This window comes from Pyricularia oryzae, chromosome 2 (genome assembly GCF_000002495.2).
Source record: "Pyricularia oryzae 70-15 chromosome 2, whole genome shotgun sequence".
NCBI lineage: Eukaryota > Fungi > Ascomycota > Sordariomycetes > Magnaporthales > Pyriculariaceae > Pyricularia > Pyricularia oryzae.
Window position 1 is genome coordinate 4000682 of NC_017850.1, and position 13446 is coordinate 4014127.

Below are 13446 nucleotides of genomic sequence, written 5' to 3' on the forward strand. Positions count from 1 at the left end.
CCCTTAACTTGGACGTGCTATTATAAGGTACAGAGTACCATTCGGTAGGCAGTAGATACCAGGAGTGCCTTACTTCTACCACTTCAGCACTTGAACTGTATAGGTACCTACCTACACACCGAGGGCTAGGCAGGGTAGACTTGCTAATTAACTTAGTCTCGCTTACAACACCACCATGTGAAAACAAATCCTGTCATCGACAATCGGAGGGCGGGCGACCCTAGGTAGGTACCACCTACGAAGTACCTATGGAACAGCTCCTGGCGTACGCGCCCAATCATTGTCGCTCATCCCACACGCCCCAGCCGGCGCGATTGTATCCACTGGCCAATGGTGCAAAGTTTGAATCTCATGTAGCTAACTACCTAGGTACCTAGGTACCTACCTATAGAGTACCGGTTAGATTGCTGACCGTGCGGCTTCGGCGCATCCTACCTTGCCTTGCTTGTCTATCTAATGGTCGCGTTTACTGTATTTATTTCGTACTGAATTGAACTCTACGTAATCCGACGGCAGGCAGTCCGCCGGTCGATTTTCAACCCGGTTCCACGCGCAGTTTACTTGCCAACCAACATCGCGATGCTAACCCAGATACGGACGAGCCTTGGCGCCTAGGTGGACCCCAAGGTAAGCCGTGCTGCTTTCGTACCTATGGTAAGTACCGGTAAGGTATGAGCTTTGCCAATAAGCCCAGCTCTCATTCTCCGAGTAACGGGTTTTTGAAAGGCGCGGGGGAGAGAAAGAAGAAAGGGATAAGAGAGCACTGCTTCGCAATAACTGAGCAGAGAAGGTTGCGGAGGAGAATTAACATTGGATGCTTCTACGGAGGCGTATGAACTTCGATAAGAACCATGAAGCACACAGTGCGCAATTAGGATTGTCGAATCCACCTCGCGACAGCTCCAGCTTCTAGCGATGTTTGTTCTGGGCACTCGAGTCATCATATCAACAAAAGGAGCGATTAGTTTGATGGAGAGATGCCTCTCACACCTTATGCACCTTGCTCATATTGTCAATGTAATAAAGTCAGTATGAGTGGGTCGAGGTTGATTGGAATGAAATAAATTGAGGATGTGCTAGCAATTGGACCTGCGACAAAAATTGAGTGGTGATATTCATCAAAAGCTTGCACATGGAAAGGCCAGGAAACTAGACACTGGGCAAGGCAGTGGAGGTGAGACAGCAAGGACAGGTAGGTACCTTTCACTGGTGTGCGTTGGCTGTCAAAAGGCCGCATAGGTAGGTAGGTGCAGGTAGCTAAGGTAATCCGTCATCGCCCCCGCCACGGAATCCGAGCCTCAAAACCCCGACGCCTGACATGGACTTTCTAACACCAGACAACACTTCTGACGCATGCCAGGTTTCTACACCGATTTGCTAGATTCCTTATTGACGAATATGATTTTTAATTGTCTAAACATTTCCCCCTACTTTCTCCTTCGTGCAAGCACGAAGTTGCATATTCGAGTGCACTCTCGAGGATCGTCGTCGTCATAAGAGTGGCACATTTGATGTCTTTTACGTGACAAGCCGTCACTCGCTCACTTCCCGGATTTCTTGCACTCGCTCTCTTTTAGTTGCCCTGCCCTGCCTGGTGGCCTTTTGGTCTTCAAGGTATAACAGCCAAGTTGCCCTAGTGCAGTGGCACACAGTTCAGGGCCAAAACCATCTACACAATTTCCACGGTCACTCAGTCATTCACTCTACCAATATTTCAGTGGAGTTTAATTGCTTGTCTTCAAGCGGCTATCCCCTAACTGTTTGTTGTATTAATCACCGTTAACCATTTTACGCCTTTTTCTCTCAGATCCAGCTGGTCTGGTGCTGCACAAATCATAATGCGGTGCACACTGGTCAATCATTTAACGGATAAGCAGATGCGCACTGGCCACCTGGATTGCAGGGAAGATTTGGCAAGAGTCCCCTCCTGCGTGTCCTCTGATTGGCTTGTTGATTTGGCTCTGCTCTCTCGCACACGGTCCACCTGTCTGTCTCCCTGCCTTTTCCCTTCCATGCTGCTCTGCTTGTCTCTGGTCCCCCAGCGAGGCCCAAGTCAGTCCGCTTTTCCTGCTTCCTTTCGCGTGCGGTCCGTCCCCTCTCCTCTGCCTGTCTACCCGTCATTTCTCTTCCCACACCACCAAAACGACTGAAGTTGAACTCGATATTTTCGCCTCGACGTTGTCCTAACCGACCAGGACCGACTTTATCTTGCTCACCGGTACATTCTTGCCACCCGACCCGTTTCAAGCTGTCTTATCGTTCAGGGCGCAACTCCTTCCTCCATACTCGTCCTTTTTCATTCTCGCCCTTGCACCTAATAAGGCCACGCACATCTTGTCGCTAGAATCAATTCTCACCACGAGGACCCAAAGCTTCAAGACCATACCACCCGACTACCATTCGCTCACGTCGCGCGTCTCATTCCCGCATTGTTCGTCACTAACGGTGCTTAACAAACGCTCACCTGTGCAGTCTCGACGCCCTTGACACGACCACGACCCCGACCCCGACGATTCTTCTCGCGACTTGACACCCAACGCGTCACTGCAGCTTGTCAGAATCAAACGTCAAGTTCATGACAATTTAGGCCACGAGACTCTCACGGCGGCGCCAGTGTCTCGACGTGGACTCGACGCACTCGAGCGCGCTGATCGAGTCCATCGGGTCGGTCGCCCCATCACCACACACCTTGCGCACGTCATGCCCTCTCAACCGAGAAGTTAAACAGAACGCCCACCACCCCCGGGGATCGCGAGGGTTTCCACTAGATTATGACAGATAAGCTGCCGCCATTGTCAACCAAACCAGTGTCTCTGAGCCAGAGCGCGCCTCCTATCACTACCATTGTCTCAGCCTATGATGTGTCACACAAGATTGAGACCCAGGAGGAGGAGCCATATACCATCAAGTGTATATGTAGCTACTCTGGCGATGACGGAAACACCATATTTTGCGAGACTTGCGACACATGGCAGCACATCGAGTGCTTCTATCCCGACAATGTGCAAGACGCGCTGAGCGAAGGGTTTGCGCACTCCTGTGCAGACTGCAAGCCACGACCTCTTGATCGGCAAAAAGCAGTTGAACATCAAAAATCTCGTCTCGATAGCTTAATGGTTGTCGACACGATATCCGATAAGAAACCGAAGAGGCCACCGTCCAAAAGCCACAAGAAAAAGCCCAAACCGAACGACCTTCAAATCAATGGACACAACCCAACGGAACTAACAAAAAATACCTCTTCACACGACCCTCCTCCACCTAAAAAGTCTAAAACATCTCATAAATCAAATCCTTCCGTTAGTTCTCAGGCCCCCAAGCGCAGCCCTCCTCATGGCTCAAACCGTGCCACCTCGAATACCCATCCACCCAGTCCCGTTACCACACCACCCGAGCTACCTCAAGATTTTGAGATACACAACTACTCCCCAGGATTTCTGGCCTCCCACAACCAGAAGGACGCCGATACCGTCCAGACAAACTCTTTCGCTAGTCTGAACATCTCAAATACCATGTCTCTTTGGCTTCGCGAACCAGCTAAATTACGACAGGAGACAGGCCAGGAATTCAGTGACGTTTTTCAGACGCTTCCGTCCAACATAGACACTTTGAAGAGGCCACTACGTCTGGAAGTGAAGCAACTCTCACTGGCCCGAGAAACCGTCGCGCGCTGGCAGTATTTGATGACCCCAACCCCAGTGGCGAAGGATGTGCCATTAATTGAGCTGAATGGTTCGATTGGCTTCCAAAAGGACTACTGCGCCGATAAGCACAATCGCTGGGACGAATTTAGCTCACCTCTACCCTTTGTTTTCTTCCATGAGATGTTGCCTCTTTACATCGACACAAGGCAGGAAGGCTCCCGCGCACGCTACGTTCGACGAAGTTGCAAGCCGAACGCAGTGCTGGACACGTTTCTTTCGGGAGGTTCCGAGTATCACTTTTGGCTTGTCAGTGATCGCTCGATTGCAGCCAACGAGCAAATCACCATAGCCTGGGACTTTAGGTTTCCGAATCCGCAGAAGGCTCGACTTCTCCATCTCCTGGGGTTAGGGGACGACGACAACGGGCCTCATGAGAAGCAAGAAATGGACGAGACGGAGTACCGATCACTCTCTGCCTGGATGCACCTGATGTTGTCCGAATATGGTGGTTGCGCTTGCGAGCTCGGCAGTAACTGCGCTTTCGTTCTCTTCCATCGCAGCTATCACGCCAGAATGCAAGGCAAAGCAAACAAGAAGAAGTCGAGGAAGAGTAAATCCCATGCAGTCTCCCCACCCAGCACTGGCCACGCCACCAATAGCAGAGCAGCTAGCGAAGGACACTTCGAGGATGCGGCCGACGCCGATGCGGCATCCGCATCGGGTTCTTCGCGAAGCAAGCCTCCCAGTCGAGATTTAACACCAGCCCAGTCAACGCCAGCACCTCGCCAGGGTTCATTCGACACTTTGGGAATTCTTACTGAGCCAACAGATCGGGACAAAAGAAAAGTTGCCATGGTTGAAGATTCGTTTCGCAGAATGGAGCAGACGCAACCGCCACGCAAGAAGAAGCGTGTCTCTGACGGATCATCCTCTGCAACAAGTACCTCAAAGCCCAAGACGAAGTCGACAGGCGCACAGTCCAATGGCGTTCAATACTTCGATGCTGGGACATCAAGAAGCAAATCCGGCTCGCCAACAGGTGCTGTATCCCCTGGCACATCGAGTTCAAGCAAGCCATCGGGCGTAAGGCACGGTGTTCAGCCAAGCAAGCCCCACACCCGACCCCGGTCCCCCCCTCGGTACTGCAACGCGAGCGTGCAGACTGAGCCTGTCCGCGGGGAGTGGTATAGCGAGCCTCCCGCACCGGCCATTAGGCCCAGGCGAAGCATAATCTCTCTGTCCAAAAGGTTATTGGAGAACAGGCATAGGACAAGGCAAGAAGATGAGAAGCGGAAAAAGCGGCAATCTCTCGATTCTCAAAGTGGTCCATCCGATACCGTATCCGTCGAATCTTCTACAGAACCAGTCAACGCCAGCGTTGCGCCCGAAATACCCGATGGTGTGTCCAGCGAGGCGTCGCATGATGAGCCAACGGTTGACGTATCAATGCCCGACGCACCACTTTCACCCACGTCCGCCAGGCCCACAACGTCAGTGTCAGCTCTTAGTAGCAGCGAAGCTCCGGATACCGTGGCGACTAGCAGAAAACTGTCGATTCCCGAATTGAGGGTTCAAATGCCTCCGCCATCGATACTACCCGGCTGTGCACCAGCCACCACGGTCACCATAACACCCTTGCCAGCCCTTGGCTCTGTTGTACAATCGCCTTTCTCGACCACTACATTGCAAAGTCCAGCCCCATTGAACTCTACCAGTGCGAATGCAGCAAATCCAAGTCCAATCAAGAAGAAGCTGAGTCTCAGCGACTATACCAAGAGTCGGAAGGCAGCCGCTGGCCGTCCCCCAATAGGGAACATGCTCAAGGCCTCGACGCCTGGTGGAGACGAGTCACGCTCTGCGACAAGCCTGGATGCGACCTCGGCACCCGATTCGCCTTTGAATGACCGGGCTCTAGAGACTTTAGCACCATCGCCAGAAGTTGCTGTCAGCGCAGCAGGGATATGAGCACCAGCTTTCACATTGCCTCCAGTACTTCTTATCTCGGTATAGCGCCGTGATATACTTTCGACTTGTATGTTTTGGACTGCTGCTTATACGCGGTGATTACATTCCCGTTATATTATTTTTGGAGGAGATATGGTGTAAGAACGGTGCCGGGGTTTGAGATCTGTCGTCTCCTTTCGTCAAATTCGACTGCCCGGTCTTGATTCACGATCTCCAGTCAAAACGTTGTCTTCTCTTTTGTCGTTTTTCTTTTTTCTCTTCCTTGATCCTTTTTCTTCTCTCGTTGTGTTTTTTTTGTGCTTTTTATTAGATACCGGGCAGCTGCACATTAGTTGGGTGCTATTTTGCCAGTTTTATTCATTATGTGGGCGGTTTTTGGGAGGTCTATCGGTATTTAATGACTCCTGGATGAAGTCTAAGAAAAGGAGAGCATCCTGCCTTCTTGTCAGGTACTAGCCACAGTAGAGGTGGCTAGCATTATGTTGTACTGTTAGAGAGTGAGGATGTCGGGTGACGACAGCCAAAAGTTGGAGTATATAAAGCTCCCCAGGGATTGATCACCAACCCTTTGTAATATGATACGAAGAAGATGTGAGCCGATTCATACAACTCGATCTGTGAGTAACTCGACAAAAGGTTCGTGATGGTGATGCACAGATGCTCGCTTTGTGATGAACCAAAGCTCGTAGGGAAAGTAACATTTGTCACCCTGGTGCAAGATTATAGACTTCTTGAGCAGATGGACGGTGATTCAGAGAGCAAAACGAAGCCGTAAAAATCACATTTCGATTTATTAACATACATTGACTACCCCGGACACCTGGGCTTAGGGCCCAAGCAAGGGTGTAATTCACCAAGATATATCTCGTCTTGCCCAGACACTGCGAGCACCACCTCAGAGACTCCAGTTATCTTCCTTAAAGACGACCAGGGCGAGACGGTGCCGGACAAACAGGCCGAAAAGGCCGGCGACAGCCTGAACGACGGTCAATTCAGTGGCAAGGCGACGCTCCGTCAGGGGTCCGCGCCAGACCAGCCACAAGTTGATAATGGTCATGTTGGTCGTCTCGACGAAGCGGCCGTCGGCATCCTCTGTCAGTCGTATGAGACGGAAGCGAGCAATCAGCCTCAGGGCGACGGCGATTGGGGCGCGAGGCTGGCGTTCGGGGGTCCAGGGCGTTACCGAGGGCTCCATAAGGCCGGTGCGGGCATGGAAGCGCGGCATGCGGTGGCGGGGGCACGGGACCAGGCCAAAGATCTGGGGTGCTGAGTAGACAAAATTGAAGATTTGCGGAACCAGCAGCAGGATAAGGGTCTTGCTGAAGTGGCCGAGTATGCTCACAACGACAAAGACCATGCCGGCGAAGTAACAGTACGTGTCACCGACGAATACGCGGGCCGGATACCAGTTGTGGTACAGCAGGGCGAGGCTGACGCCGACAAAGGGGAGTAGGAAGTAGAGGGAGAAGAGGTGGCTGTCGGTCGCTGGATGGGGGTACGACGTAGATAGGTAGAGGCAATCGTTTAGGATGATGAGGAGAGCTATCACCAGGGACTGCGAGACTTCGATGCCATTGATACCGGCGAAGATGTTGATGCTGTTGGGACTGAAGATGGCGATGGCGGTCATGTAAATGTAGTAAAGGGGCCCCAGGTGTAACAGTTCGCCAAGGTACGGCTGCAGAGGGATGGGGACCACGACTGAGGTGACGCCGAAATCGACAAAGTAGACGACCAGGAGTGGGATGGCTGCAAACGCCGGGATGAAGAACTTGTGCCTCCATCTTATATCAAAGAGGTCGTCACCGATGCCCAGAAGTGTGATCGACTGCAGTGATATAACCGCAGACAGAAAAGATGCGAGCTGTGTCAACAATTTGGTGCGGTTAAGTTTTGATTCATTAGCAGGGATGAGCCAGCAGTTTGTAGGTTCAGAACGAGTCGGAGAGAGCTATAGATCGGCAGCCATGCATGACCACTATTATGTAGCAGCAAGTCCAGGTAGGTACGCACCTTGTTGTGAGGGAACCGATGAAGAAACCGACCCTCTTGGACATGCTCAGTGTGCAGCACGACATCACGGTTGCCGCCTCCGCTTGTTGCCGCCACAATATCCTTATAGAACGGGAATGGAATGAAGACAATGATCATCAACAGGTACACGATGGCGCAAACAGCGCCCATACACTCGGGTATCTCTCTCCTTTGAACTTTGCTCAGATCCGCGCCCTTGATACCGGCTTTGAGGAAGGTAGGTCCCAGCCAGCGGATCATGGAGAAGCTCGCAGCGAAAGCGAGGCCACTCAGGGCGAGAGAAGCCACGAGCGGCTCGCCATCACCCTGGAATGTATTTGCGAGGATTGCAACACATGCTGCAGATAGCGAGAGCAGGCTGAAGGTCTCTGTTGTCGAAAGCTCACTGCCGACCGCCATGTTTGGGCGGCTCCACGTCGACCAGGGGGGTGTGGGATTTAGGCTGAGGTCCTGATGGGCAATGTTGCAGATATTTGTTCTGCTGTTGGCACTCCTATGAGGAAAAGACCATCCAGGTTCTGGACATGTATGCAGATTGCCAATGTCTTTGTTTATTTGGGGAAGCGAGATGGTAAACGAGACAACCACAGCATACTAGAGCGAGTCAATTCGACTGAACTTTTGATGTGAGAATGAGTGACAAAAAGAAAGAAGGAAGGAAAGAATTGTTAAAACGCAAAACCCTGTCAAAATTACGACGAGACGAAAATGAAGGCAACTGGATTGATGTACAAGAAGCGAACCCAAGACGGCAAACAAGTACCGTACACCTCGAACTTTTTGTAACTCGAGTGGACCAAGGACAGGACACGATGCAACTCGAGTTGCGACAACTTCAAAGGCCGGTCTGGTCCGTTCACGACGGCAAGCAAACAGATTCCACCTTGCGGGGCGCTCTGTTTGCATGTTGTGCACTCCTTCTTGCAGGGGCGTGGGTGGGTGCGTTGCCGCTATGCGTCAAAAGGCTACTAACGTAATCAACCCTAACCCGGATTATAATCGAACAATCTTATCTTTTAACGTTTGGGTGCGTGCCAAGGTACTTAGGTAGGGTAGCCACCTTATTACATGATCGGTCCATCTTATGGCATCGAGGAAGGTGACGTCGCGGTGATTTGATTCCAATGATTTGGTAGATGTGCACACGCCTGAGAGAAAGTGTGTGTGTGTCCATACTAGTCTAGGATGGGTACCTTGCCACACTATATGTGCGCGCTTTTTACAGCAAAAGAAACCAAAGGTCCAACGACCCAATCCCCAAACCAGGTTTTTTCCATGTCAAACATGGGAACTCAGACGTCATGACGATCTTCGCCCCCCATCAATCCCATAATTCGGGCGACGAGCTGGCCGCATACAAAAACAGTATTGATCATATTGAGGAGGATGCATATCCTAACACCAAAAATCCAAAATTAATCAACTGTAACCTATAACCATCAGAGCGAGAGCGGTCTTTGTCCCCCCCAAAAAAGAGACAATAACTTCAACACACTCCATACACAGAATCCGAATCCCAAGTCATGTCGACCGCCACAGAAGACCAGGTAAAGTCCGAGGCCCAGGGCAAGGACGTGCCCGAGGAGGAAGTCAAGGAGGTAGTCGATATCGCCAAGAAGGCCCGGATCGCCCAGCAGGCCGCCGACACGTTCAAGGACCTGGCCACAAAGGCGCTGGACCCGGCCGAGCGTGAAAAGTACCTGCGCGAGGCGCACGCCAAGGAGGTCGAGGCCCACGGCCACAGCAAAAAGGCGCGCTTCCTGGCCAGCGGCTGGGGCCAGGGCGCCATGGCCGGCGGAGGGATGGGCGCTGCCGTCGGAGGGGGTCTGGGCACCGTCGTCGGCACGCTAGTCGGTGGTATCGTCTCCATACCCACCAGCGCCCTCGGAGCCCTCGGTGGCACCGCGGCGGGTGCCATCAAGGGCCCCTTTGTCAAGCTGCCTGGCATGGGCGGTAGCGAAAAGGACAAGGATGGCGCCGAAGGGGAAGGAAAGGAGGCCGAGGCGGAGTTTTCCGAGGAGGACGAGGCGGGTCACCAAGCCGTCCTCAAGGCGGCCGAACAGGCCGAGGAGCTGGAGAAATCGGAGGGAAAGAAAGAGTCAAGTATGGACACACCCACCTCCCCTGAGAAAGCCCATGATATTACTTCCCAACCCTCCAGATACCTTAAGTTGAAAGTCGAGATCCCCAACACGACAAGTCAGGTTCGGTTTAATGGCTGGATGAAATCCAACCTGGGCTTGTTCATTCTCGGTGTGACAGTTGTCTTTTACATCACACCGTTGGCGCTTCAACACCTTACACGGACTTCTGCCAAATCCTGAACAAGAGCTAACTGGTTTTGCTCCGAGCATGTACAGACTGAAAAGGTTCAAGATTCCTTTGGAGCGCCGGGATAGTCATTATCGGAAGTCACCTGGCCATATTCACACTTTGATTGACGTTGAGATTCAGCGACGCCATTAAATACCATTGTTTTAGTATGCGTACGTTATTAATACAGTAGTCAATAATGCCAATTTCGCAATCCCCAAACGATAAGCTCTGGATATGGACACTTGAAGTAAACATGAACTCGCTTCAAGTTCCCTTCTCGGCATTATTAAGCCTAAATTTGATCAAGTACAGATGTTGTGTACATCACTCTCGCACAGGTTCCCAGAGACAATTTAACGGGATCCAATCACGAATGTAGCTTCTTGTCGAGTGACATATACAATCCATATCGAAAGCCTGTCCACTTGGGTCATGAAATGCCATGTTCTATTTGGTATGTTGTACCCAGCACCCCCATTTTTCCACGGCTCGAAAAAAGTTGTCAGTCAACATTCAGAACCGTGTTGATGCGTCCTGCCTTGCCTAGAGGTACATGGGTATCTGCTCGTTTGCGCCGAGGCCATGAAGTGATCTCAGGAAAATGGCTTCCTGGTGGGTATCTCGTATTGATTTCATACTCATGCTCGTGGTCATGCTATTCGATAAATTCCCAGAAAGATTGGTGGGAAAGCTTATGGCCTAATGATGCTCGGTCCACATCTTCAATCAAGAAAAGAGTCACATACAGTGATCCGCAGGAATGGATGATGATAGCTGACCCAGAAGAAGGGTTCTCCATCGGGTTTGAAGGCCAAAACATGCCCTCATCGGACAATGGCACAGCAAACGTGACCGTGGATACGACACGAGCTTTCACCAGCTTGTGGAGGCCCTTTCAGGTTGTGAAGTACATAGGCACTGGTTCAAACATCTCCTTCTCACTTCAGTCTCGGACCGGGTGAAAATCACGATGGGACATGCTCCTGCGGCGTTTGATACTTGGGTTTGAAATCCGCATCGACAGCTTACCTCACCTTTCTTTGCTGCCGACTTGGCTTCGAATTGCGACTAGAAAGGGATTTTGGTGGCTCTGCATCATCGTCGCCGCCTCCAACACCAGTGATGGCTACACCGCCGTCTTCAGCGGCGTCATCATCACTGTCGTCCTCGCTAGAAGCCTCTAGTTGTATGTACTGTTCGGCCACAGAAGCCTTCTCGGATTCTGAAGGTGTCGCATCTGGGGCGCTGTCGGATCCAAATCCTTCGAACTCATCATCGCCCGACACTTCATCGTCTTCCGAATCGTCTGATGTTGGGCTCGGGGCACCCATAGACGTGTCGGCAACGCTCTCGGCGTCGTCGCGCTTTCGTTTCAAAGGCATCTCGCCAAGTCGGCCCTCCCGACCATCAACACCCTCAGCATCGCCCTCCAGTGCAGGCGGTGGTGTGAACCAAGGAATTTTTCCTCTCAAAAAGTCATTCAACACCATGCGTGCAACACCATCCACGTCAGGCTCGCCTGCTTTGAGGAGCCGACCGCCCTTGCGAGCCAAAAGCTCAAGGAAGTGGATGTGATCTTTCCAGCCGGAAAGATCATATGTGCGCTCCATGTGTCGCAACTTCGTCTTGGCGAGCACCGCAGGTATGTATTGCTCTGGGTTCTCGACCTTTTCGGTCCTGACGGCGCCACGAAGAAGGAGGTCCTGTGGCGAGGCATCGTTGCTGGGGGGCACGATTCCAGGGCAATCGATGAGGTACATCCTCTTCGTGAGAGTGATGTACTGCCACACCTTGGTCTCTCCAGGGATCGGTGCTACGGTGGCCACCTTCTTGCCACGCAATGCGTTGATCAGACTGCTCTTGCCCGTGTTAGGATACCCAATGATACCGACGGAAACTTGTTTTCTGTTTGACAACAAGCCCGAGAACTGCCTGAGAAGCCCGAGCAGTGAGCCTTTGCCGAAAGGATTCGTGATGGAGCTCCTGAATGCTGCCGTGGGGTACTCTTTGGAGAGAACTCGGATCCATGAAGCCTGCCGACATGTTAGTTGAGATTCCTCCTAAACAGTAAATCATGAGACATTCCAAACACAAGCGACAATGATGGATGTATGAGCCATAACTAAGAAATTCCGCAATCATGAGTTGCCCCGAGGGACGCGCAGATTTCAACTCAAAATGGACCAATACCGACTCTCATGACAGATCACCAAGACGGGATACTGTCGACCTCCAGTCCAAGGACCAGAGGCGGGCGAGAGCGGAATTCAATATTCCCAATGTATAACGGAACAGACCACATTGTGCAATGTGCAAGACATGCAGTAGGTGTACCTGACTAAGACATTGGGGAAGAGTGCGCTGTGTGGAGGGTGAAAAGACGGCGTGAACAGTTAGGTTGGTACTTACAACGACTGATGTGGGAAGGAGATCCACTTTGTTCAACACCATAATGAGCTTCACATGTGGCTTCTCCTTCCTCAGATACTCCTCCACTGCTCGACACCTCGTCCCGAGGGGATCCCTGGCGTCGAGAACGTGTATTATGACGTCTGAGCTGTCGATTGTACGATACAGCTCGTTCCAGATACGCTTAGACTGCCCCTTGGTGAAGACGGCTTCCTTGGCGATGGGAACCGAAGCGTCGTCTTCATCATCCCCAGGCGTGCCGGATGCGCCACTGAGGAGTCTGATTTGATCTTGCCTCTCTTTGTAGGTATCTAAGCTCTTGTCGGTATCCTCTGCCAGGTCGTTGATAGAGTTTACTGAAAGTTTGACCCTCTTGCGCTGCGCCTTGGGACCAAACGTGGTTGAAAATGGCGTCGTCTCAAGGGTCATCTTTGCTTGATGTTTCTTGATTCCATTCACTTCTGAGCCGTCCCTGATGAGTGACATGGGAAGCTTGTTGCTCTGGGAGTGCGGAATGGGGGCGATTAGTCAAGCCCGCACATGGTATCTCGAAATCAATGCTAGAGGCCGCATACCTTCAACAGGACTTTGTAAGGATCCTTCTCCGTCTCAGCTACAGCTTCCCTGAAGGCTGTCAGGGTGTCCTGGCTGATGACTCTAGTGTTTGTGAACCATTTTCGGTTGGGCTCAATAACGGCTGTCGGCACATCCTTGCTCTGGTAAGACGCGGCCTTGGTGATGACACCATCTGCGTTGCGCTGAGCCTTGCCCTCTTTGAGGACGTTGAGTTGCTTCACTCTTTTGGCCGTCCTGTAGAAGTTCTCGCCCTTGGTGCGGACGTTGGCCATGCCATCGGAGCTTGTGCCCTTGCGAGCCCGAAGGTTCGCCTCCTGTACATTGAGATGCTTGTTAGTATTTCGAATTGCAGGAAAGTTCAGGTTACAATTTCTCGTACCTTCTTTCTGGTACCCATTTTGCTGGTGTTTGTATAGGAAGAAAAGAACGACGAAGCTTTCCGCCACGGAAACAGAAATGATTGTGAAGGTCGCTCGGAACTAAACTCTCGAAACCATAGAAA

At 51.8% G+C, this 13446-nt stretch overlaps 4 protein-coding genes across 4 annotated transcripts; 2 read left to right on the forward strand and 2 right to left on the reverse strand.

Annotated features, from left to right (window-relative positions):
- Positions 1-1349: 1349 nt before the first annotated feature.
- MGG_01558 (uncharacterized protein) lies at positions 1350-6244 on the forward strand. Its single transcript, XM_003714485.1, has one exon. The coding sequence runs from the start codon at positions 2772-2774 to the stop codon at positions 5607-5609; it is 2838 nt and encodes a 945-aa protein (XP_003714533.1). The 5' UTR covers positions 1350-2771; the 3' UTR covers positions 5610-6244.
- A 134-nt stretch (positions 6245-6378) lies between these two features.
- MGG_01559 (UDP-N-acetylglucosamine-1-P transferase) lies at positions 6379-8782 on the reverse strand. The gene is made up of 2 exons (XM_003714486.1): positions 7623-8782; positions 6379-7473 (listed from the first exon to the last, which is right to left on the reverse strand). The coding sequence occupies exons 1-2, from the start codon at positions 8040-8042 to the stop codon at positions 6505-6507; spliced, it is 1389 nt and encodes a 462-aa protein (XP_003714534.1). The 5' UTR covers positions 8043-8782; the 3' UTR covers positions 6379-6504.
- Positions 8783-8944: 162 nt separating this feature from the next.
- MGG_01560 (uncharacterized protein) lies at positions 8945-10027 on the forward strand (the record flags this gene model as incomplete). The annotated part of the gene is made up of 2 exons (XM_003714487.1): positions 8945-9008; positions 9150-10027. The coding sequence occupies 2 exons, from the start codon at positions 8945-8947 to the stop codon at positions 9965-9967; spliced, it is 882 nt and encodes a 293-aa protein (XP_003714535.1). The 3' UTR covers positions 9968-10027.
- A 90-nt stretch (positions 10028-10117) lies between these two features.
- MGG_01561 (nucleolar GTP-binding protein 2) lies at positions 10118-13419 on the reverse strand. Its single transcript, XM_003714488.1, has 4 exons — positions 13324-13419; positions 12944-13258; positions 12369-12869; positions 10118-11992 (listed from the first exon to the last, which is right to left on the reverse strand). Exons 1-4 carry the CDS (start codon positions 13339-13341, stop codon positions 10985-10987), a joined length of 1842 nt encoding a protein of 613 aa, XP_003714536.1. The 5' UTR covers positions 13342-13419; the 3' UTR covers positions 10118-10984.
- Positions 13420-13446: the final 27 nt, after the last annotated feature.